The following is a 26,935-nucleotide window of genomic DNA, read 5'->3' as shown; positions in this document are numbered from 1 at the left end:
TAATATGCTTTGAACCATGTTATAATAAATGATAAAATATATGACTAGAAGCACTTGTGAAATTAAGAAGGAAGTGCAGTACTACACAAGAATTTACGACGTTGATTACAGATCAACAAAAAAATTATGACAGGTTTCATGCAACGCCTCAGGGACCATACAGTTGAAAATTTGTATACTGCACCTGCTCATTTGAATTAAATTAACCTTTGTGGTCATTATCTTAATGTTTATAATGTTCTGTCAAAATCATTTTGTCAATTTACAGGCAGCTATATCGCAGTGATGGCCTCTGGGAACACAGTGAATCTGGAACAAACACATGTCTGACTGGCCAAATTGTGTTACTGTCATTAGTTGTTTGATTCTACCTAAAAAAGAGAAGTTTTTACCTTGTAAATAAAATATGTGGATGCAGTATGAGAAGATGAAATGTTGTCTGTCAAAGCCTCTGTACTTAGAAATTAAGAATATATGTTAAAGAAAGCCTGAATGAAGCAGCAGCTTTATGTTGTTAGCATTGAATGATATGTTTACTCAGTCTCCTGCTCTTCTGGCAAAAACAACACCTGTCTCTTTGCTTTACCGTCATGCTAACAGGACCTGACAAGTGAGGTAATAACTGCAGCCATCTTTAAACTGAGCCCTGATCCCGATTCTGACATTGGATTCAATATAAATATGAGCACAAATGTTCTGCTTATCAATTAAGAAATAGAGATTGTGTGTTAACTTCTATTTCCTGAAAGATCTACAAAATAATCTCAATATTTAAAACAGGTTTATTGATGCTATCAATAACTTTGACTTTCAGTTCATGGAAAAGTGGGACATCTTCTTTATTTATAACAATAAAGTAAGTTTGTGAACATGTGTTTGCATGCTCCAGTGAATGTTTAAAGTGGACCTATTATGCTTTTCTTTGTTTTCTGTCATGTTAAACATGGCCAACATTTCAGGTTGCTAAATCCATGTAAAAGAAATGTAGATTTTCATCCACTTATAGCTCTTTATGAGGCTGGTTATACCAAATATGGTTGTCAGAGATAGATCTGCAAATCTTTTGCTTGCGAGGGGCAGCTAATAAAGAAGGAGCTACGTCTTTTTTTGCAGGGAGCTGAACTGAGGGGCTGAATGACCCCCAGTATGAGATAAATATGGATTATTTGGAGCTGTGAATTATGCAAAGTCACTCCAGTAGAGTAAAAACATAAAAATCTGGAGTTTTAAATAAGTTTAATAGGTCCACTTTCACTAAACATGGCAACATTTCAACAAAAGTAAAGAAAAAACTTAAAAGCAGAAATAAATAGGCACTGCATTGTCTTAGACAGGAAGAGAGCAAAGACGGTTGCTAATTTAGTTCCAAATGAGGCCACATGATGGTGTGGATGTGTAGGCGTCCTTATGCTATATATATATATATATATATATATATATATATATATATATATATATATATATATATATATCACACAGGGTGATATATTTATTATTATTATTATTATTATTATAATCTCACTTTGCCAGACTTTAAATAGCACATACCAACATCTTGCTTGTCATTCATTTTCTGATGCCACACAGAGAACTTAAGGAAAAGTAAATTTGGAGATTAGCATGAAATAGATTTTATATACTGTATTTGTGTGTTTGATATTTACTAAACACCTTGTTTTCCTTCTCATGGTGTAAATCCTTAATTTTTTTGTTCAGAAAGTGAGCAGGTTAACTGAGACACTGGCACAGCTACTGTATGAGGCAAAACTAAATAACAGTTGAAGAAAACTGATACGTAACTTTGATTTGACGCAAGTTTGTGTAACTTTAGTAATTGTCTCTCTTTACACCTCTGACACCTCACCCCTGACAGGGAGGTGTAAATCAAGACCATGGTGGCAAAAGCGGTTCACGGCCGACCAGCTGGCCTTCTGCTTAATGAAGAGACGCAGCTTGTCCCTGAAGGTCTCTCCTAGAAAGCTGTAGATAATGGGGTTGAGGCAGCTGTTGGAGAAAGCTGCCAGATTAACAATGTGGCCTGTGAGCGGGTAGTCGTGCCACAGGGTGGTAGCAGTCCTCTGCGATGGGTCAGCTGTGCCCTGCAGTAGCTGAATGCTGATGAAGACGTTCTCTGGCAGCCAGCAGATGAAGAATACCAGAACCACCACCACAATCATGCGCAGGGCCTTCTGCCGCCGTGGCCACAGTCCACGATGCTTCTGGGCCCTCATGAGAATTCGCCCAATCAGAGAGTAGCATAGACCAATGATGGAGAAGGGCACCAAAAAGCCAATGGTTACCTCCAGCCACTGAATCTCAAAGACATTGGCGAAACAGAAGTGCACCTCACCTCTGTGCTGGGTCTGCACAATGGTGAAGGGGAGAAGCGTGGCCAGGATGGAGGCCATCCAAATGAGGCCACAGCTGAGCTTGGCGTGCTGCATAGTCCTCAGTGGGTTGCTGCTCATGGAGCTAGCCAAGGCGATGTACCTGTCAAAGCTCATCCACGTGAGAAAAAAGATGCTGCTGTACATATTGACCTGCAGGAAAAGTGACATGAAGGTGCAGAGGACGGCGTAGTCGTAATACTTTTCATTCAGATTAAAGACCTCAATGAGGGAATCTGCCACCAGGATGAGGTCAGCTACAGCCAGGTTAACAAAGTAAAGATCGGGGATGGTCATCTTCTCTCTGTGGTTCAGGTTCACCACCAGGATTAAGATGTTACCAATAAATCCAATAGGAAAAAGGAGGATGGTATACAGGCAGGAAAGGAAGAGACCAACGATGTATGACTGGTATTTGTCTGAGTTTTCGCTTAAGTCTGTAGCATTGTATGGATATGAAGTGTTCAGTTGTTCTGTACTGTTTACATATATCCAGACCCAAGAGATTGTCTGCCCTTCCATACTGTCTGTGGTCGGCCTGTCCTAAATCATAAGCCAAGTGTAAGTCACCTGTAGCTGCTACATCATTACACCACAGTAGTTCCCAGCTTCGCCTCTTCAAAGGGTGAATCATCTATGCTGTGACGGCATGCTGGCAGAAGTCAGGTGAGTGGAGAGAATCTTTTATGGCTTCTTTGACCCCATGCTTACATCAAGTTTCATCTACCAAAAGATTTTTGAAGCCGAACAGGAGCGCCTCCATGTCTTAAAATGGCCATTGGCCCTCAGCTTTTCCAATTCACATCACAACTGCAGTCCTGAGATTAAAGGGTGGCTTTTTTTCTCCTCTTTTGAGTCATCTGATCTGAGTCCTGATTTGTCTCTTCAAGTCCACGTGTATCTCTATTCAGCAGGCTTTGACCCAAGATGTTATTGCTGTGACACCTGAGCTGTCTGAACAAAAACGCCCCTCCAAAAACAACAACATGAAAGACAATTAGGGGTAAAATCTTGGAAAAACAACACAAATCATTATAATCATGATACAAATGAGATATATCAGGTACATAGCAGTTACTTAAAAATACTATCAAAGATAAAACATGAAAATTATACACCTTAAACAGAACATTTAGGGGAATAAATGAATAGCAACAACCAAATGTGCACATTAACATTCAAGCTTTAGACTTAAACAGATGCATTGAAATCCTTCTTTAAAATCCTCAACCAATCCGAACACCCTCCCTGGTGAAACGCAGAGTGTATTCTGTATGGCAAACTTGACCTTTAACAAAAATTCTCAGCTCCCAGGGTTTTATTCCCATCAGAGTAAACCCCTCTGCAATATTAATGCACTCTTGGGAGGCAAATATCATAAATTAATGTGTAGACTATGAATCTCACAAAGCAATATGTGTACAGTATTTTTTTTTATCTTTACTTTAAATGTCTCTGCTCTTTAAATGCATTGCACATCATGATTGTGCTGCTAATTAGACTTTTCTATTAAACATTTAAAGGCAGTGCAAACCCTGAAATCTGATGGCAGCATTGATCAACAATTCACTTTATTCCTATATTTTTTCAACAATCAATCAATCAGGGTGGAGAATTTCAGTAAAAATCATCTGGTGATCATTGACATCTAAGAAATGTAATATATTACAACTTTCTGAGTGATTACTCAAATTGAAGACCATAATACATAACTTACGTAACTGCATTCACACAAGAGAAAGCCCCATTCACAGTGAAATTAACTGAGTACATAGAGTAACACCCACACGTGATGTGCTATTTTCTGTCTTTTTAAGACAAAATACATGAAATACATAAATCTCCAACCAGTACAAAGAATTTGGTGATAAAAAAAAATACACTTACATATAAATCTAGCATTTATTGCTCCTTCTTGCTTGCCTGGTGTAGAAGTCAGGGAGCCAGAGATTTGTATATCCCATGTCCAGGCTTCTCCTCTGCACCACCTGCTGTTTGGCCCAACCCTGTCTGGAAATGAGGGGAGGGTGGGAGGCAAGAGATGATCTGTCACGCATAGTTTGTCAACATGCTTCATTTCATTATCTTACTCTTTCTCCTCCGACTTAGTGATTCCAAGGATCTGACAAACATCTAAATCCTAAAATCACAGAATTGAACAGGATGCGTGCTAAACTTTAAATCAAAGAAAAGTTCTGGCAACAATTAGATGCAGCGTGGTATTTACCTGGACACAACCAGCTTGTGTTGTTATAGAAACCACATATTGTTTTAAGTATTTGTTCACCTGGGTAGCCTAGCATTTAGTCCTAGGGTCAGTGGAAAAATACCAGGCATTACCTTGCTTTTTCATTAGTATGCTTGTATAATAAGTAAAGAATTGATTTTTTATGTACAACAAAAAACAGTGACGGTTGCTTATTCAATGCCCACGGTCAATACGACAATTACACCCAGATAAATCTTTAAAACACTGTGAGGTGTCACTTTCAATAAGTGGGAAACAAAACAGGCATTTTGCTACTGGCCAGGGTTTAACATCAGTATAATTTGTGCTCATTTCTATTACACCTGAGACTATGGAGAGCCGTTGGATGTAGTGTTGGCTGATTTGGCATCTTCCTGAACACTCAGATGGATTAGTCACAGATACCTACAATTATTCCAGACATACAATAACCATGTGCTAAAACAGAGCTATTTACTGAGAAGACATCAATGTGAAATTAAATTATGCTGGAAAATATAATAGATTAAACTATCCCAGTATAATTATTGATGCCCTAAGCCTAAGCCTACTATAATTAAGAGTAGGTATTCCCAAATGATCAGTTGGCAGCTGCAAAAAACGGTAGCAGCTACGGAAAACAATGATGTAATCTTATAATAAATGAACTCATTAAACTCATTAAAGGGGACGTTATATACGTATCCAGTGGTGGATGCTAAAATTAACCTGACCCTGTAATTCCAAGTGTATAATATTTTATACATGAATATTTAAAACCTCTATCGTCAATGTGACTTCCATTCACTTGAAACACCTAAACAAAAATACAGGCTGTAGCAAAAACAATATGACTTATAAATGCAAATTTTTACTTAATTTCTTTCATTTGTCAGAAGGTTCAAAGAGCGATTTAGAAGACCTCTATGAGAAAACCACCGAGGGAATAGTTCACCCTCCCCGGGGTAGAGTTGTCGGGGCCCCACCCTGGAGCCAGGCCCAGGGAGGGTGTCTGAGGGTGAGCGTCTGGTGACCGGGCCTTAGTCCATGGGGCCCGGCTGGGCACAGACCAAAATAAGGGACATGGGCCCATCTTCCTGCAGGTGGTGGGCACCGTAGGGGTCGGATGCATTGTGAGCTGGGCGGCCACCAGGAGCAGAGGTCCTGGCGGAGCAATCCCCGGCGACCAAGACTGGCCAAGGTTCAATAAACATTAAAATTTTTTTTTTTTTTTTTTTATCATTTTGGTATCCCAAGTAGCTGAAGTATAATCCTATCCCTATCACTCACAGTAACCTGTGAGCCAAAGGCTTGATGTGGAAAGTCTTTTTCTAATTTTGGCTTTATAATATCATTAAACATCTTAATTTCTCAATATGAATTATACAAAAACACAATGGTAGAGTCTAAGGATAAAAAACGTGAAACTATAGAAGAGCATAATAGCTCACCTTCAAAAACAAAAACATCTAAGCAGGACTAAAGTGAAGAAAAATTGATAATTCAGGCAAAAGCTTCCAAAAGACCAAACTTGACTGTAAACTTCTCACAAGGTGGGAAGGTCGCTTCATTTAAAGACAGCCTGGGGAAGGCAGGGAGTTGGGGTCAAAGCTGCATCAGTGCTGGTAGGTATGGTGTTGAAGTTCCTTTGGTATTGCTGTGTGCCAGCCTCAGGGCTTTAAAAAAAAGATGTGAGCAACAACAAAAAGCCTGTGGAGGTAGTGAATTCAAAGACAGGGAAGGTCAACGCACTCAGAGGCGTCTGGGCTTGAAGTTTGGACAGAAAAACAAAAATAAATGTTAGAATTGAAGAAACTGCAGCCAACACAGAAACAATACCTAATGATGTTGAATGATTTTCTTTCTCGTAAATAATGTGATGACAGGATTAGACAAAAAACAAACAAACAAACAAAATCAAACAGGCCGAAACCCGAGGAATTAGCTCAAAACCTTGGACATATTAAATATCAGCATCCAGCACTGTGAATTTATATTTGGCAGAAGATGAAGAAAAGCATAAAAGGTTCCCTTTAGATAGGAAAAAAAGGGAAACATGTGAACCTTGTTCCCCCAGCACAGGATTACAACTTAATCTGTTGTGTGTGGAGTTGCTCACATAAAGCATTACGATCTTTACTGTGTTTTAATAATGTAAAAGACATAGCAGTATTATTGAAGGGACTTTTAAGGGACAACAGCAGCATGCAACAGCAATATGTCGCAGAGCTTCATGTCGTCAAGGAGCTGTGTTTTGGCAGTGAGGATATGGTACAGCAGAGCAACAGTAGCAGTCTGAGGGAGCAGACAGGGTCAATACAGCAGCTGGAAGCCCTGCTGGTGCAAACAACTTTGGGGTTTTGACAGGAGAGTGGACAACAGAGAGCCGTTTCTGTGGGTTACATAAAAGAGGATTTTAGCTGCGGTAGAAGGTCAGCGCAGCAGCACACACGAAGAAAGACGAGAGCAGCAGGTCCGAGAGGTCGTGCAGTCAGCCAGATTGGTGTGATTGTTTTTTCCCCAGCTACCCGAAATCTGAGTTATTCAGTCTGCGTGACTTCACACAGATAAGGGGAAAGCGGGGATGTAGTGGTCAAATGTGCAAGTCAACAAAACCAAATTCATGATGACTGCTGAAGCACACTTAGTTGTATTTGTTTTAGTAGAGAACAAATACCTCACATATGCCATTCCCCACCAAAGCATGATAAAAAGCTGAAAAAGAAAAGGGCACTGACCGATTGTTGGATTTCTCTACAGTTTGAAGCACTTCTGAGAAACAAATCAGGCTAAAGGTTACATAAAGTCTGGGCCTCATCTGGATAAGGTTTTTTGTTTTTTGTTCCAGCAAGATCTTGCACGGCTGAAAAGATATTGAGCGAGACACTTTTTAAAACTCACTTAAAAATTCTGCAGGAAATCTCTGTTTTCCATATTTTGCTCTTTATTATACGGATAAAAAACAAATCATTATACCAGTTTTTGCCTTTTTCATGATCTGCATAACATAGAATTTCCATACTGTGCTTTAAATATATATTTCTGTCTTGAGGCGTTTCAACTGGACTTACAGTATATGCTCAATGTTGTCAGAAAGGTTGCAGTTCATGCTTATGTCCACTGGATGGCCCACTGGCATTAACAGTGATTGATGTTGGAGTGGGATGAGCAGTGGGTTACAGGAATCCGGTAAAAGTCTTCTGTGGTGTTTACGATGATTTATGAAAGTGTCTGAGTGTTTCAAAGTATTAAAGCAGGTCAGATGTTGATGTTTTTATTCTAAAAATGCACAGCAGGTCAACTGATGAAACTGATGGATAAATGCACGATGAATCAAACATTTCTTTTGGTCTCATTTTTAAAAAATTGAGCCATAAAATTCTGTCATAACTACAAAACATACTATTGTTATAACTCCTCTTTAAGAACTAGGCTAAATATAGAAGCAATACTATCAGTACAACCAGTGTTAATGGGAAGTTTTGGGGTTTAACTGCTTGTGGTTGGGGGAGTGAAAGTGGGAGGTCTGGAGGAGGGAGGGTACAGCACCCTCATCTGCCTCCACTTACCGGTCTGATGTGCTGCTGGCTCTATTCAGCATCTCCCACAGCCACAACCACAAACTCTGAATGGAACATCCTGCCTGAGTCCAGCTCCTCTGCACTGCTTCCAGGCCTATGTTTGATATTTAGCTGATGCTGGGACTTTTATTGTTAGTCTATTTTGTTTTTTTTTTTTTTTTTTTCGTTTCTGGAGATGAGAAGCAAAAAGAACAGGTTTGGCAATGGAGGAAGGGTGGGTTGAATTCAAAGCATCTGCCCTGGTGCACATGTTTCCCCAGAGCTGAAGTGATGCGATGGGCTGAACATGAAGGTTCCTTCCTGAAGCTTTCTGGTCTGTTCTGAATTTATTATGGTGGGAGATTTCAAACGTGTCAAGGCCAGACCTTCCACCATGTGAAAGGAACCGTAGCCCTGTTATTCTGCCATTTATCAAGAACATGTTCACCATGTTCTTGATAAATTGCAATCTTTAGATTTGTTTATCTTTTGTACAACTGCTATCTTTTTGCTGTGCTCCTGCCTTTTCACTTCCTTTGCCCTGTTTAATGTATTAATTCTTATTCTTTTACTATCATGTGGAGGGTTTTCCTGCCTGCAGTCAGACACTTTCGCTCTCTCTTTCTTGTGGCTTGGTTGCTCTAGGAATTCAGGATTTGACGCCACTTCTTCCCCTTTTTCTGATCCCAGCGTGAGATACCTGCGTGAGAACTGTAACCTGTTTGGTCTTGCTCCTGCCTTTACATTATATAGCCCAGTTTTCATCCACATTAAGAAAAAAACAGCGGTGGGTTAAGGTTTGTGTGTGAAATGTGGATGAGTGCCAGATAAAACATTTCAAACCGCAAGCCAAATTCTCCATCTTCATAGGTGGTCTCTGATACTGTGTGTAAGACCGAAGCCGACCCTCATACTTCTGGTCTGGCTGAACCTTTAAAGGAGAAAAACAACATTAAGACTAATGTAGCACATTACGAAATCTGTGCTATGTCAGCATTACTCCATTTCCAGACACATGCTGGTACACTTAAGAGCTTTTCCTGGTGCACTTAGCAAAATAAGGACGAAAGTGTGAAACTTGTAACCTGACACACTTCACACTTCACGCTTTGCTTTTATTCCAAGCAGATAATCCATACCAGATAATGTGTATGTGTAACTTTACAGTATATGGCAAAAAAAGTCGTTTGACATTGGAAAATATCTTCTATATGCTTTCCTTAATGCACCTGCAGGCCTGGGGGAGTTGGTATCAAGTGCAACATGTTGCTGCACAGTTCCTTGAGGGCTTTTAGTTGGTGTGCAGTTGTTTGGGTTGTACGCGGTTTGTATGTTTCTTTGGACATAATCATGTGGGCTTGTAAACATGTCCAATTACCCTTTTGTAATCAGCTCGATGATAACAACACATATGAATAATAATCCCTGCGTGCATGACGAGTTTCCTGCTCTTTAAGAGTGACAAACAACTGACAAACTCAGTAACTGATGAGTGATGGTTTGTGCTTTTTGAGTTAAAAAGCTCCGAGAAAGTTCAATCCTCAGAGATGGAAACAGCAGCCATGACAACCATGTTTTTTCACTTCATTATCATATCATTTCCAGATGCAGTGCACATAATTCAAGACCCCCTCCTCTTCCCACTGGAGATCTTATGTTTGCCTCTATATTTTGATCTCTCAGGTATTATTAATCCACACACTGTTGTGCAATACAGTGTAACTGCTTCCTAACTGTAATATGAACATCATAACCGATTACTTCAGCCTGTTCAGATTTAACTAAAAAGTTGGCTGTTTATAGTGTGATCCTGCTAACTCACACACTTCTAGCTCTTACTTGCAGACAGACGCGCAGCTCTAGTGTGTAGGGCATTGTTATTAGATGCCTACACAACATTGTTTTGTGACAGAGAATAGCAGCAGCCTCGGACTGTCAGACCCACAGAATGTTGGGAATGCTGCTATTTTCCCCAGCCTGTGTGTCCTGGTTAAAGGGTCCCTCCACAAACGATGTGGTGTTAGCCATGTGGTAAGCAGGAGGGGAGCTGTGGCATTGTTCACAATCGCTTTCACTGCAGCTTAGAAATACAGGACAACCTACACAACTTTCACAGTCCCCTCCCAGATCTGATAAAGGTCTGTGGGATTAAGTTGCAGACATGCACTCAGTCTTCCTTAAAAAAGAAAACAAAAAACAATGCTTTTCACTCTATGCAGCCTTCATCATTAAAATGTGTAGTTTTTAACCATTCTACTTTACACTCACCAGCCGCTTCATCTGGATACACATGTTCAACTGTTACTGCAAGTATTAACCAATAATCAGCCAATCATATGACAGCAACTCAGTGCATTAAGGTATGTGGAAGTGGTGAAAACAACCTGCTGAAGTCCACACTGAGCATCCGAATGGAGACGAATGATTTACTGGGATTTTCCAGTAAAAACATCTCTCGGGTTTATAGAAACTGGTCTGGAAAAAAAAAAACAAGCTATCCAGACAGGAAGGCAAAAAAAAATGAATCTGAATGCACAACATGTTGTCCCACATAATGGGCTACAGGAGAAGACCACCCCAGGTGTCAGTCTCGGTCAGCTATAAAAGTGCACTGAGGCTTTTACACAGGCTCACGAAAATAAGACGAGCCTCTATCTTTGCTGTAACATTAAGATGGTAGTTTAAAAATGTGACATAAACAACATGAAAACATCTCGTTGAATCTTTACTGTCAAGAATGAAGGCAGATTGTGGTGGTACAAGCAAAGTGTAATTAATAAAGTGGCCAGTGAGTATATAAATGCCTACATCAGAGCTGATTCACTCATCCCATCATCTAATCAGGGGTACTACTGAGATTAGTGTCACTAATGAACAGCTCACATGCATATGCACCACCAGTCCACCAATAACCAACATCTCAAGATGACTTTAACTTAGCCAACATCCACGTAAGCTCAGATCTATGGATTCAAAACACAAACATGTTCACTATTTAAAAATAATACAAACATCTGACAAACAGAAACATTGTTCACATGACCACACGAATGGTAAGATTTCACTGAGACAGGAAGGAGCGGTTATATCCATTTTAGTTTATTGTTTAATCAGTCTTTGACTCAGCTGACAGTAGAGTACTTACAGAATCTAAATATATCTCTCAGAAAATAATACTGTATTTTTTCAAAGAGCACGGTGTCCTCCTGCAAGATTTTTACATACAATATATACAAATCATTTTGTACTATACATATACATTTGTATACACAGTCACAAAAGCATAACATCTGAATGTGGATTCATCTGGATGTTTGAGGTTTGGTTGTTCAAATAACTAAAATGTATCTGTACTCGTTCAACATACAAGAAATCTTAGGGCTGTTTCTTTGCGCCGATGTGAGGTTTTGGCCGCCTCTGAAATAATAAACCATTCTCAGACACGAGCAGCCATCTGAGTTAGGTGTGATTTGAGCTTTGATCTAGTTGTGAACATCACGCAATCACTCCATGTAGTGACCGCTGATCATTAATTCTGCCAAGGGATTGGGGTTGGATAGTTAAAAAACATTTAAAAAAAAAAAACAGACTAATGGATGAAATTGCAGCAGTGGTTAAAGAAAACTGATCAGGCAAAGTTAGGCAGCACATGCACACATCATCTTCAAGCAATTCAGAAAAACTCGATGGTATTTTGAAGCAAAACAGTGCAGTTATTTAGCTACTGGAATCTCTACATGATTGTCATTCTCTTAGTGTCGTTTGGTGCAGCTTCAGGACTTATGCTAAAAAAGATTAATTATGAGCACCCTCTGTTTGGATATCTTTTCATAACACTTACATGCAGTTGGTAGTATATCACATGAACTGCATAAGATCAATTTAAGTACGTTTTTCGGAGGAATGAACTTGTAATTACAAAACATAGCAATTTCTATGCTACATTTAACAAAATAAAAGGACTTTTAGAAATTCAGTCCAGTGTTTGCTCTTCATTCCTAAATGCTCAGTTCACATTAGGACACTGAACTGAGAGCAAATAATGATTAACTGTGCCAAAAACCATCCATTCAAGGATTTTGTGGGGCAGCACATGATGTGTTTTAGGTGAATACTATTTCCCAGTGCCCGAATCCATATGCATGTAACGAGGGCAGCGCATGAAATGCTTGGAAAAATAGAGAGAGTGTGTATGTGACTTTGTTATAATCTTGACAGAAAAAAAACGGGTCAAACCTGTTAGTACATCTGGCATTCCTTCACATTTTACAGCAAAAGCGCACTCGCCCAAATACTTCAAACATTTCAGCTCAGCTTTGGGTCATTAACAGAGTTAATGCGTGCTTGAAGGTGTAAATTAAAACTGAATACAAACATACGATTCATATCAGAGCGCGCCCGTCTCCATTTAACTTCGAGTGGACGCCCCACCTTGCTGGTGTATCATTTCACAGGCTGATTAACAAACTGGCCTTTTAATTCAATATGCAAACTAATGCAGTGAAACAGCAGACCGAATGCTAGAACGTGTTTTTAGTTCTGATAGCTGGGATTCGTCGCCATCAGATTGTTCTGTTCACTGTTTACCATGGCAGGCAAGGAAGCAAAGCAGCTTTGATAATAATGTGCATGTGAGCAGCATTAAAGTTCAAACTCTTCTGTATTGTACACACTGCTTCTAGGTGCTTATCAAGTGGGCTTTTCATATGTTTAAAAAGGTTTTTGATACTGTTAGTGTGCAAAAACTTCACAGCCAGTCATGAGTCTTGTGGCCTGTGCATGACAACCCCTCAGGGCTCTCTCTGTGACCCTGTGTGGGGGTTCACTGACCCTAAGTGAGGCTCTGGGTGTATAATTCCTGCAGAAATAGATCAAAAGTTAACAGAACACTGGCTGTCAGCTCAGCTTAATGAGTGGATTTCAAACTGTTTGTGGTTATCAGGTAAGGTTATAATCAGCAGAGATCACACGAGGTATACTGGTTATGTCTGAACCCTGAATACAAGCTTTACGTGAGTGTTCCATTTAGTTCTGTGTAATTTCAAAGTGGTGTAGATGTGTGTGTGTGTGTGTGTGTGTGTGTCTGTATATATATAGTGGAGCTTGACAGACAGACGTAAAAATAATCTCTTTGTATGTTTGAGTGGATCAAAACTTCAGAATACAATCTTTGAAATTAAAATGGGAACATATCTTAATATCAGCACTTAGTTCTAGCCACAGGGTAGTATTGGTGTCCAAGACAAACTTAATATTGTACTCCAGCTTCAACATGTGAAGATTATTTAATCTGATAATCAAAACAAATTAAAGCAGAAGGAAAACTGAGTTCAAATAAAAAAAAAGAAGTGGCCGAGGCTTATAGTTTGAGGGCGGTAAACAGTGATTTCCACTGGCACGCACACCGTTCATTAGTGGTGGTTGCTTATGGGTATACCAGCCACCATCATTGCAGGGGTGGAGAGGGTTCTGTTAAAAAACTAAGTAACTTGGCTGCATTTGATAATTAAACTTTTATAGCTTATTGGATCTGCTTGTGTGTTAGAGGTGAAATGTAGGCACAAAAACCACACCCACTCCCAAAGGAGGACGCGGAAAAACTGGATTTTTTTGTTGTGAAACTCTGTCCTCGGTAGTTATTGGATGATTGTTCCCAATTTACTACCCTTAAACTAGAAGCCTGAGTTTCTTGGTGGAGAAATGTATTAAAAATAAACAAACAAACAAAAAAAACCCCAGCACTTAGTGGTTTTTGTTTGCATTGTCCCCTCATTGCAGACCTAGATAGAACAGATTAAAATCCGGGAAGGTGACAGGAAATTCCAGAGTTAGCTACGTCGCTCTCAAAACAGTCCGGGGTTGTGAGAGATCCCCGTCAGATACTGGCGCTATAGAGGGGAGATAAGTGCTGGCTAGGCCGAGAAGTGGAAAATGCAAGCAAGGGGGGCGGGGGATCTCACGTCACCACTTGCTGCACTGTTGAGCGTTCACGAGGGCAGGACTGGTCTCTGCAATGCAGCCTCCTGAGCAGCCGCTGGAGCTTGTTGGAGAAGTTTTTGTTCATCTGTCTGTACATAAGAGGCATTGCAAAGCTGCTGGAGAACGCCAACAGTTTAGATACGCATCTCAAGAAATAATAGATAGGTAAGTAACGTGCACTGCTAATGTATCCTGGTGCAACAACTACAGTATGTACTAAAAGAGTCATGTAGTACGGAGTCCACAGTACGAACTGCACGCAGACTGAAGCTAGCAGCAACCTGTGTATGGAAGGGTCCAAGCGAGCAGAGTCCTGATCCAATGGTGTAGATTCCTTCCTGATGCGCAGAATGAGCACAAAAGCATAAAGCACAGCCAGGGCGGGCACCACGTAGCCGATGAACATCATGATCGAGTCCGCTGCCTCCTTGTTCTGCATTTTGGAGCATTCGACCATCTTGGTGGAGATGTGGTTGCACACGTAGAAGAGCAGCGAGGAGAAGCTCGTGAGCACTGCGCCGCCCCAGATAAACCCGCACACGTGTTTGGTGTTATACACACTCGACATGTACGTGCGAGGCAGCGCGCGCTCTATGTAGTAGTCCAGACTGAGCAGCGTGGTGGAATACATGATAACCAGAGATGAGATGTTGAAGAGGATGAGTAGGGTGATGTAAACCTCATTGTTATACTCCCACACATGCCAGCGGGTGAAGGTGGAGCTCAGCAGCTCCACGGGCGCCACCAGGTTGAGCACGAGACCCGCAATGGCCATGTTGACAAAATAGACATCAGGCATGGTCATGGACACCTTGTTTGAGAGGTTGACCACGACCAGCAGCACATTGTAGCACAGGCCCAGTGGGAAACACACCAGGAGGTAGATGAGGGAGAGGATTGACAGGATGAGGCCAAAGTCCCGGCAGAGCCGGAAGTCCACGCTGGTGTCCGTCTCATTGTAAACCATGCAGATCCACATCGCTGGGCTCTGACACGGGTCAAGCACTCTCAACAGGTCGACTGTGGACAGAGTCAAGGAGAAAAGAATTAGTCATTAATGAGATATGTGTATGATAAAGGTAAAAATAACATAGAATTCCTGGTAGATTCATTAAACTCTTAAGCTTTGCTATAAGGATTAGTTTACCATTCTTCTCAAAAACCATAAAGTTCACAACACCCTAAAGTTTGTGTGGCTTTTGTTTTCTTTTTGTTTGTTTAACATATATGAATTTCCCTCATCACGTGCTTCCACTGTCAGAAGCTGGAGGTAATGCACCTACACGCCTTTTGCCAACTGCCACTGTACAAACAGGACAAACGCGCAAAGTCTGAGGTTAATAACCGTTAAAGAGTAATGTTTGGAATTCCTTTGAATAATAAATCCAAACACGGTGCAGTGCAAATTAGAACAGATAAAGATAAAGCGTGCCATAAATGTACCACAACTATGCAGAGTCATCAGAGAGCGGTTTAGGACTGAATGCGAGCTTCGAATAACAATCGAACAGTTACCAGAGAAAGCTGAATAGCAACGTTTGCTATTTGAACTCTCCATCATTTTCAGACAGAGCAAATCATTAAGTGGCTTCTTGTGCCCTTTGAATCAGGACATTGTAATCCTGAAAAAAGACGACTCTAGTGACACACAGGGAACAGCGAAGGACCTCTGAAATGCTAACGATGGTGGCCACCAATGAGGGCATAAGTGGTGAGCCAATTAACAGCTTAAACAGGAAACGTATTAGCCAATCCTGTTGGAGTAGAAGGGTTACAGTAGAAGAAGAACAGTAACTCCTTCTCACTCGTGATGCATACAGCTTTCAAGAGGAAGAAGCTTTTAAAACCTTTTCTTCCTGGGATCTGACTGTCGATTATAAACATTTAATTTTTACGTTAAAGTGACAGTCATTCTCTTTTCCCCATTCATTTAAATAAGGGCTTTAAAATAACAACCCAGACATGAGTCGAAATAACAGTCAAGTCGCCAGACTTTCTTTTAGAGGGGCTTTGATGACGACCATCGTGACAGAGATTATATAGGATAAAAACAGTCACTGTATTTTGTCTTGCAAAGGGATTTCCCTCTTAAGGGGCACAGACATAGGAAGAGCCTAGCAGTGACCATAACATGTCAATGAATTCAGCAACTTGTGGTGACGGTGGGGAAAAATAACCACTGGTGACACAAAGGGGGCGAATATTGAGGTAAATGTACCTCACCTTTAGGTGAGAGACTGAAGCAACAATCCGTGGAAGTAAAGGATACAGCTGTTGACATATGACTAAATACATTAGTGGATTACCTAGGCAACCGTCAGAGGTAAATCCCTTTATATGCGGACTGGGCTTTAGGGAACAAGTGCACCTAAACAATGTGCACAACGAAATACGCTCAACAGCTTAAGGGAGCCAGTGAGTTCAGGCTTTTCCTTTAATTTGTCATCTATGCGTGTACAGCAGTATATATGACTGTAAAACATTTTAAAACTTATTTTTAACATCACCCAAAACTATCTTTATTTTATGTCATATTTATGGCTTTTATGAAAAGGTCTCTGAGTTTAGCCTGCTTGATATTATTAAAATGATTAGTTTTTTAAGCAAGGCCGCGACACAAAAACACGTCCACCACGTCTCGCCTATTATGCCACGGGTAACACTGTTAATTTCACTTCACTGCATCTGACTGACTGAATACAAACGCCTCACAATATGTTTGATTTGCTAGCCCAGCCTCAAAAACCCACCATTTCTCCTCACTGGCCAGAGCAAATGAGGCCTTTGTTCTGGTGGAAGAATACAAAACTGCATTTGTTTGACACCTTGGCGTCTCTCCCTCGCTCTGCCTCGGCCTCCTCGTTCTCCCTCCTACAGTTGCGTGCAAGAGCGCCGCTGACTGTGCAGAGCTGCCCTTATATTTTTCATTCACACGCAGCGTGATAAAGAAGAACATTTCCCAGACAGCTTTGGTGCCCAGTCAAAAGCATTTATCTTCCGTTCAAAGTTACTGCCAAGCTGCCTGGGGGCTGGGCAGGCGGCGATGGGTAGATTTATAAAGAGTGAAATGTGAAGCAGGCTTTGGTGAAGGGTCAGCGAAGGACGAGGTGTAGGTTGGAGTTCAGGACAAGGTCAAAAAACAAAGGAAAGGGGGAGACAGCGTAGACGTCAGGAACATTTAGGAGTGAAGCTGATGGGGCTGGATGATTTAGATGTTTCCTTACATAATTAACTGGGGTCATTCTTAGGAAGATTATTATTATAAGCGAAAGTAAGTAACTCAGGTCCCACAATATTTCCTTTCCTCAGAACTAAATTGACAGACATGTTTCCACATGCAAAACTGCTTTTGGGAAGGGACGATAACATTTTTACATGGAAACAGTACGCCCGCTAATCTGTGCAGAATTTTCTGGAAATTTTCTCCCCGAGAACACCCTGAAACAAAGTGTAGGAAGGCAGTTTTGTTTTCATGGAATGAGTAACGATGCCAGTAAAGGAGAAACATTCTTCTGTGTGCTTACGTAACACCACTACAGAGAGGCTGTTTTGGCCTTAAGCCTCTCACACACACACAGATACACTCAGTCTCTCCTCTGTGCTGCTCCAATTGGCTGCAACGGGGCTGTAGTGGGGGCTGGAGCACAGAGACGGACAAGAAGTGGATCGGGAGGAGGGCAATCTTCACCGAGTCGGGAGCACTGGTCAGCCCACTTGTAAACACTGCTCTCAAACACCGGCAGCTTGGTGACTCATTGACGAAAGCAGACCTTGAAAAAAAAGCACACTATAACCAGTGCTCCTCTTTTCATCGATTCGTGCTAAACCCCCCTCACCACCACCACAATGCTTCCATATACTAAGAAGTACAGTAAGCTTATTCACCCTTTACTTCCTCCCACAACCTTTCATCACTTACAGAGAAAATGACTTAAGGGGAAGTTTGTGATTATTAAAGAGGACTCACTGCAATGTGGCTGGCAGTCCTCATTAATTAGCACCTGCTGTATACAGACATTTCTAACTCCCTGTCATTAACACATTGGCTCACTCTACAGCTTCTGATAGCTGCAGGAGTTGTTAAAAAAAGAGGGCAACTGTTTTCTCTCGTATGTATGACTCGAACATTTGCACTTTGTGTAGCTTTCTAATTTATTTCTATCTAATTATCTTATTAAAAAAAGTCTATTATGCTTGAAAATGTGAATCCCAAGTTAAGAAAACAGGTTAAAAGTGTAATTCTGTAACACTGCTGGTGAGTTTTCTTTCCATTTCCCTGAAAACCATCTGTGGGATGCCAAAAACCCTCAGGAAAATCCCTGATACGCATCTCAGTTTATTCCCCTGACACTCTTCCCATCCAAAGGAGTGCTCATCGGGCCAAAAACAGATCTTAGTTTGCTTTTCAGGAACAAATTTAGTGACCTTCTGGACAGTACTCCCCCCATGAGGACAAAGTCGTGCTTTCCTGTTGCGGGCACATAGATGGTGGGAATCACAAAGTCACTCAGGATGCAGTGGTGCTCAACAACTCCAGAAGAAAAAGCCCCATTAATAATCTCCATAGGGAATCGGAGCCGTATTGTTGTAACCCTCCAAAGCAGAGTTAATAGGAGCTGTCTGCTGTTGTTGTGGAAATCCACTTACAGAATCTGTAATCTGTAATTTGATTAAAATATCGATATCTGACAGCGGCATATCAATAATTGCATTGCTGGCGTATTGATATTTTTCTCCACTTAAAGGTCGCATTTTCTCTCTGCTTCTATTCTTTTTGAACAGTAGGAAAAAGGCTGTACGTCATGCGAGAGGAAAAATAACGGGAGCGTTCATGCTTGCTGTCATCGCCTTCGTGAATGACAACAGTAACAGTAACAGCCTTTTTGCCATTGTGGTGCGATTGGCGTGACCATGTTGGAGACACGATTTCACGATCGTGACGATACACAAAGTCACAGATGATATACACAGAGAGACACTGCAACAGCTTGGGAAAAAAAAATGAGACTTTCTGGAGAAAACTCTGTGACTCCTTTGCTTCCTGTTTTGACTTTTTCCAGCATTGATGCTGAGGTTTGTTTGTTTTTTCTGAGCTCTGACACGACGACTGCACACCTCAAATGCCGGTGTCAAATAGTTGTGAGGCTGTGGAGACTTGTGGAGTGCACAAAAACCAATGCTCTGACCACAAACAAAGCTTTAGAGGGATCGCACTGAAAAATGCATAGTAAAACAACCATTGCCGATTTTCTCAGACAATATTATGCATTAAAAAATATGACCAAAAGACATGCATTGTCTTAATTACCAATCCAATCTTACAAACAACCAATGCAGTGCAGAGTATATCAGAGTTGCATTATTAATATTATTTTTGCAAAGATGAATCTTTAAATGACCTGCTATGTAAAATTGGAAAAGCCCACATTCTAATGAATGTTTTCGTATAATCCTTGTGGACTGCTCGCTGTTTACCAAAAGCATTCATTCACTCTAGGCAACAACCACTCATGTCGTGAAAGTCAGTGCACTTTAGCTCTGCTCGTTTTGCCAGCAGCCCACGATAATGAAATCACTAGTTTTCTACTCAGCTGAGGGAAAAACAAGCGGGGTGTAAGAAAACGTCCACCCCTGACTCGGAGGCAGAACAGCTTCATGCTGCATGATCCACGTCTGTTTTGATTCAGTGTAATGAGGCCCATTTCATTTTCTAGCCCATTTTGGAGCCTGTCAAGGCTACAGCTGGAGGTGACGTTGTTGGGGTTGAGTGAAGGTCAGAGAGAGACACTACACCCAGCTGTTATTACGGCACGAGCGCTGTCAGAGCAGTTGTGGTCAGGGCTAAGCTCATGCAGTCATTGAAGTATGCATATTATCTTTTATTAATTGCCAAGGAGAATGGTAACTTGTCACTTTATTTTCCTTTCATACGGTTGTTGAATAAAGTCTTTCAAGGACCGTTCCTTAGAGAACATGCCCATCACGGTTCCCTTCTTTTATGCTACACTAATTATGAGCTGTGCTAACAGGAGATATAACTATTCATTCATTTACATCTACTGCTACAAGCATGCAAACCAGGAGAGAGCTCTATAGCCTAAGCTGAAAACTCTTGAACGTGACTTTGACTGCAGTTGTACACTTGGTTAAACCTTGTCTGAACTTTTTGCACTACGCCATGTGAAAAGTGGTTAAGTTTATTATCCCCAGAGGGGGCAGCCCTGCTTCGGCATGCTTCGGCCCCACCAAACACGATCGTGTAACAGTGACGCCCACGTGCTTGACGTCTCAGCGTTCTGAAGCCAGATATCACCGCCTGATGGGAGCAGTGTGACATACTGGGCGCACACCCCTCGTATATCCTTACTGGAATTTACAGGCCCTTCTCAGAAAGCTGCGAGTGATGTCACATGATTCTGTAGCCATGTCTACAGCAACACAGCAGCAGCAGAATGTACTACAGCCAGAAAATAAGATTACGCCACTCGTTTTTGCACGTTTTTGTGCAGGGGTGTTTCCGGGGCTTTTTCAAACGGCTGTCCACGGGACGGAAATCATAATATTTGATTAGAAATAAACAGTGTAGAAAATTGGCTTTGAATATATTGGACATCACTGAAGATTGTTTTTGCATGGACTATTTGTTTTCCAAGTATTTAGACTGTTAAAAATATATAAAAAAAAATATGCTTCAAATATCTAAAATTAAAGCAAGCGTTATTCTTATCATCATATATACGATATTATTGAATCATAACTGCTGATTTATTAATGTGGACATTGGTTTATTGTTATGTATGTATTGTATAACTACAGCATTGATATAAAATGGTACATTAAGTACAATCTTTATATTCAAAATAACCCACACTCTGAGGGGTGGCCATCACCCCAGTAGACTCGCCTCAGATATTGTTGCTATGCAGCAACATCAGACGTGACAGGTGACACAATACAGCACATGCGTTTCTTTAATAACCCACAAATCTACAAAATAACTCATTGCATTCCAATTCAAGCCCTGGGGAAAGGTTCTATGCACAAATTGTACAAATTGTTATCAGTTTTTGTACAGTGGAGGCAAAATAGCTTGAGTCTGAAAGCTTTTAAACTGCACATTTTCCTGCAAACGATAGAGATCTGCTCCCTTGATTAATGAGCGCATCACTGATGCTTTAATGGATTATCTACTTCACAAGGGGTGTCAAACATCATCTGATTATCTTTGAGGAAACAGTAGTTCCTCTTATTGAGTTCTAGTGTAACAGAGTCCGGTCAAACATAGGTCGCTCTGAGTCTCAGCAGACTTCCCGGCTTCTTTTCCGGCAACTTGCTGAACTGTCAGCGGCTTCAACAAAGTCAAGAGTTCAATGGTCAGCACAAAGCAGGCTTACTGTCATTAAGCCACAGCCACACACGCCCAGTTGCCCTCCGGTCACATGGATGAAGTTGATGACAACAAGTGCAAAGACCGAGTCTTAAGAAGCATTTCATTTGGGTGATAAGCACTACTGACTAGTGGCTAGAGCTACTTTGCAATGAAGTGGCACCCATTTCAAAATGAATGATAAAATATAGTAATTACCAATAATAACCTTCCTGCATCTGCTAAAAGCAATGATGAAGTAAAAAAGGACTGAAGTAGGTAGGTAAAGCAAAGACACACGATCTGTCAAAACAAACCCAAAGTTGGGTGTAAAACCTCATTAAAATTAAGATTAAGACTATTTTTTTGTGTGTATCTTAATGGTTTAGCACTACAAGACCGTATATGTGTAGGCATGGATATAAGGGAGCGCATTCAGACCTAGGTAACAAAGCTGTGCTCATGTTGCAGCTTGTCATAACATACATATTCCTCACAGTTAACAGAGCCACTAGTTTTAGCTCCCAACAGAAGGTATCAACAACAGATTGGAAATGATTATTCATATAAAGAGCAGATTACCTGAGAGGCCTTTTGATCAAAATGATACAACTTTTTTTCTCCCCTGCACCTCAGAAAGCTGATCCCGTGAGAAACCTCCTCGTCAGGTGTTGTTTTCCAAATACAAGCCCGTCGCTGAAATTGTGGAACTTCTGGAGCTGAACAAAGCTAAGAAAACATCAGCTAATGGAGTTGGAGGGGGGGTTTATTTGTTTTTCTTCACGCCGTGTCATTACACTTGACCAGGCAGATGAAAGCGAGGATAGCTGTCACGACTTTACCATTATTTATTCCACCCCCTTTCTTTGTTGGCACAACTGCGACTACTCACTCTGGCATCTAGTCATCCCCAGCGGTGCAAATTCACTTCTTCCCACTTTCAGGTGAAAGCAAGAGACCGATACCTTTCGCATTTGTCGAGATGAAACAATGGAAACGAGAAGAGAACTCACCACAAACGTATAGGCTTGGATCGGTGACAACCCTAGGGAGGCATTGGGTTTTGATGTAGCATTTCCACTGGCATTTCTCAGTCGTTTCATTTGGGTATGGAAAAAAAAAGACTTGCGCTCGTGAAAAGTAAAACAGCGGGAGGGGAAAAAACACGTTTTAGTGGATTTCAGTTGTTTCGCTTCGCATCTATCAACTTTTCGGACAAGGCTGGATCTGAAAGGGGGCCGACCGTTACAGGCATTACTACTGCTGGAGTGCTGCTGAGCTCTACAGTGTGTACACACGTGACCCTCCCCCACCGTCTCCTCACTCCGCTCCCCGCTGCTGCTGCTGCCGCTCCATGGTCGCGAGGCCCGAGTGGCCGTTCTGTGCTCTGATTGGATGGAGGACAGGGAGGTGGGGCGCGAGGGACACCCCCACACACACGAACACACACACAAACTCGTGTTTTCATCACTTTAGAGGACATTACTTTGATTTATGTTTGTTTCCTAGAGTCCTGTCTTAACGTTCAACTTAATCCAAACCTTATCCAAACCTCAAGCTAAGCCTTCATACTAAAACCAATTACGAACGTTTGGTGGACTTAATTTTTTATACCCTCCAAAAAGGAGTCCAATGAATCTCCAGGACATCATGGTGTAAAATATACACAGTAATTCATCAGAAGAATGGCGTAATACACAGCCTGATTTGTTATGGACTTCTCTGTGAATGGCGAAATCTCAAAACATTCATCATGAATCAACGGAACATTTTTGTAGCAGTCTGTCCCCCAATTTTGTTTTGCTTAACTCCAACCAGAAACTTAACCCTTTTATACAATGCTTAATTTTAACCATCCAATCAACCTAATCCTACCTAAACCTATTCCCAACATAACTAGTTGTCCCTAACTTACCTAACCTCTACCTTAACTTACTTACCTGTTCAAAACAACATGAAAAAAATACACAGGTAACCTAAAGTTTTGTCACAGGACAGACAAAGTGCTTTTGTGATGATGCACGCACAAAAATAGGCATGCATTCCTCCTCCTCTACAGGGAGTGCAGAATTATTAGGCAAGTTGTATTTTTGAGGAATAATTTTATTATTGAACAACAACCATGTTCTCAATGAACCCAAAAAACTCATTAATATCAAAGCTGAATGTTTTTGGAAGTAGTTTTTAGTTTTAGCTATTTTAGGGGGATATCTGTGTGTGCAGGTGACTATTACTGTGCATAATTATTAGGCAACTTAACAAAAAACAAATATATACCCATTTCAATTATTTATTTTTACCAGTGAAACCAATATAACATCTCCACATTCACAAATATACATTTCTGACATTCAAAAACAAAACAAAAACAAATCAGCGACCAATATAGCCACCTTTCTTTGCAAGGACACTCAAAAGCCTGCCATCCATGGATTCTGTCAGTGTTTTGATCTGTTCACCATCAACATTGCGTGCAGCAGCAACCACAGCCTCCCAGACACTGTTCAGAGAGGTGTACTGTTTTCCCTCCTTGTAAATCTCACATTTGATGATGGACCACAGGTTCTCAATGGGGTTCAGATCAGGTGAACAAGGAGGCCATGTCATTAGTTTTTCTTCTTTTATACCCTTTCTTGCCAGCCACGCTGTGGAGTACTTGGACGCGTGTGATGGAGCATTGTCCTGCATGAAAATCATGTTTTTCTTGAAGGATGCAGACTTCTTCCTGTACCACTGCTTGAAGAAGGTGTCTTCCAGAAACTGGCAGTAGGACTGGGAGTTGAGCTTGACTCCATCCTCAACCCGAAAAGGCCCCACAAGCTCATCTTTGATGATACCAGCCCAAACCAGTACTCCACCTCCACCTTGCTGGCGTCTGAGTTGGACTGGAGCTCTCTGCCCTTTACCAATCCAGCCACGGGCCCATCCATCTGGCCCATCAAGACTCACTCTCATTTCATCAGTCCATAAAACCTTAGAAAAATCAGTCTTGAGATATTTCTTGGCCCAGTCTTGACGTTTCAGCTTGTGTGTCTTGTTCAGTGGTGGTCGTCTTTCAGCCTTTCTTACCTTGGCCATGTCTCTGAGTATTGCACACCTTGTGCTTTTGGGCACCCCAGTGGTGTTGCAGCTCTGAAATATGGCCAAACTGGTGGCAAGTGGCATCTTGGCAGCTGCACGCTTGACTTTTCTCAGTTCATGGGCAGTTATTTTGCGCCTTGGTTTTTCCACACGCTTCTTGTGACCCTGTTGACTATTTTGAATGAAACGCTTGATTATTCGATGATCACGCTTCAGAAGCTTTGCAATTTTGAGACTGCTGCATCCCTCTGCAAGATATCTCACTATTTTTGACTTTTCTGAGCCTGTCAAGTCCTTCTTTTGACCCATTTTGCCAAAGGAAAGGACGTTGCCTAATAATTATGCACACCTGATATAGGGTGTTGATGTCATTAGACCACACCCCTTCTCATTACAGAGATGCACATCACCTAATATGCTTAATTGGTAGTAGGCTTTCGAGCCTATACAGCTTGGAGTAAGACAACATGCATGAAGAGGATGATGTGGACAAAATACTCATTTGCCTAATAATTCTGCACTCCCTGTACATTCCACACATTAGTTTGTAACAGGATCATTGGGCGGCATTATTTTTAGATTAGTTTTTGGAGTGAAAGACAAAACAGCTACCAATGTTATGTTTTTCTGAGATGTAGTATCTTGTCTGAGTAAAGTATTTTTGAACTTTAAATGCATGGGTCTGTTGCTTAAGCTGTATTTCCCAGTTTGGTTTATTGTCTCACTACAATCTAAAACAACCCAGCTCTTTGCTTTAAAAGATGTGTTTTTTTTAAAGGCCAAAGGACCCCTAACCATAACCTAATTTAATGTTGGGTTCAGACAACCCAGTGATGGTAAGTCGATTGGTCTGGGATCAGTGTATAATCTGTCAAAGACATCAGGTTGTGAAAGAATAGGGCAAAAGCTGAGTTTGTATTGCTGAAACTCTGGGGTACAAAGAAAGTTTCCAAACCTCCTTTCCAACTAAATGTTGCAAGTTGCATGATTTGCTTTACTCTTAAACTCTTATTGTGATTCAAAAGCTTTGACATGCAACATTTTTAGGCGCTCTTGCTCAATTCATTTCAATCAGAACTGATCAGAAATTTGAATTTGGCTTTCAACCCATTACTGACCTTCATAACACCTGCAAAGCTCAAAGTAGCTTTGGTGTTTCTCCAGCTGATTAAACAGTAACTGTTGAGAGCAACACCAGAAACAATTGAAGTCTTGATAGAGGTGAAGACAGATGCCTGTATATACAATTTCTGTTGTGGCTTTGTATGATTCCTGAGAAAAATATTGTGTTTTAATGCATTTTGACACATTTTTATAAACTAAAGAGAAAATTAAATGAGAAAGTAATGATAACGTTCCGTTTCTGTTTTCTTTAATGAAGATGAAATGCAATGCTCCCGTCTCTCAGAAAGAAAGAAAACAAAGGTTACATTCATAACCCCAAACGTAGCGTACTGGTGGATTTCTACTTTGTTACACGCACGAGGAAGAAATTGGAATATAACAAAGCTTGTAATTAGCTTGAGGAAACATTACAATTAATGCAGTACAATAAAAATCGTTTGCATTGTCCTGCTGAATGGACTCTGAAAAAGCAGCGGGAGTTTGGTTAAGGAGCTTAAGCATTATAATGCAAATTGTTTACAGTTTAAAGCAGAAATCCGGATTATGAGACATGTCAGTAACATAAAAAGTAACACTATAGGATCATTGCAACTAATAGCTCATTTTGCCAAACATTACATTGTTACAAGATAATAGGCCAAGTTAGAAACTCATTTATTTAAAAGCAATGGTGTTTCAAGAAGAAATATGCAATTATTGGGATATCACCATTTTATAGCTGAACTGGAGCTCAGTGATCTTAAGTATTTAAATTACCCTACAACAAAAACCTTTTTGCCCATACAGGAGTCATACATAGAGTGTGAATTTACTGCTTACCTGAGGGAAGGAGGAATACAGTAACAAAGTAAAACACAGCATTCAAGGACATAAAACATATACTTCATTAATATCTAAGAGAAGTAGAAGTACAGTACCTGTGCTTTTTGTGCTTCGTCGTGTCTCAGTTAGTATTCCTGCCCTTTAAGAGTGCTGAACATTAGTCTCTTGTTCCACTTTCAAAGAAACAAAGTAGCTACATCGGCACAATTTCTGGTGGTTACTTACAGCCAGTCAAAGATACTGAGAACTGTGATGTTCAAGAACATTAAGTTTAATCAGATAAGTAGTCATAATACAGGAAACTGTATGCTACACTATTTCCTTTGTTATCATTGACTCTGTCAGCTAATAAGAACTGAAAACTCTGTGCTATACATGCAAAAGGCAG

At 40.8% G+C, this 26,935-nt stretch overlaps 2 protein-coding genes across 4 annotated transcripts; both read right to left on the bottom strand.

Moving 5' to 3' along the window:
• Positions 1-1,532: 1,532 nt before the first annotated feature.
• Positions 1,533-16,267, bottom strand: gper1 (G protein-coupled estrogen receptor 1). Its single transcript, XM_040046877.1, has 2 exons — positions 16,257-16,267; positions 1,533-3,337 (listed from the first exon to the last, which is right to left on the bottom strand). The coding sequence occupies exon 2, from the start codon at positions 2,907-2,909 to the stop codon at positions 1,845-1,847; it is 1,065 nt and encodes a 354-aa protein (XP_039902811.1). The 5' UTR covers positions 2,910-3,337; positions 16,257-16,267; the 3' UTR covers positions 1,533-1,844.
• On the bottom strand, positions 10,887-26,810 carry gpr146 (G protein-coupled receptor 146). 3 transcript variants are annotated; one of them, XM_040046905.1, is made up of 2 exons: positions 26,643-26,810; positions 10,887-15,173 (listed from the first exon to the last, which is right to left on the bottom strand). In XM_040046905.1, the coding sequence occupies exon 2, from the start codon at positions 15,130-15,132 to the stop codon at positions 14,131-14,133; it is 1,002 nt and encodes a 333-aa protein (XP_039902839.1). In that variant the 5' UTR covers positions 15,133-15,173; positions 26,643-26,810; the 3' UTR covers positions 10,887-14,130. The 3 variants fall into 3 exon arrangements, with proteins under 3 accessions (XP_039902839.1, XP_039902828.1, XP_039902817.1); XM_040046894.1 differs by lacking the exon at positions 26,643-26,810 and adding an exon at positions 22,102-23,650; XM_040046883.1 differs by lacking the exon at positions 26,643-26,810 and adding an exon at positions 22,533-23,649.
• Between the last annotated feature and the right edge of the window lie 125 nt (positions 26,811-26,935).

This window comes from Simochromis diagramma, unplaced genomic scaffold (genome assembly GCF_900408965.1).
Source record: "Simochromis diagramma unplaced genomic scaffold, fSimDia1.1 OVJJ01000321.1, whole genome shotgun sequence".
NCBI classification, from domain to species: domain Eukaryota; kingdom Metazoa; phylum Chordata; class Actinopteri; order Cichliformes; family Cichlidae; genus Simochromis; species Simochromis diagramma.
The sequence above is the reverse complement of the archived record's forward strand: the minus strand, read 5'-3'. Positions and strand labels throughout refer to the sequence as shown.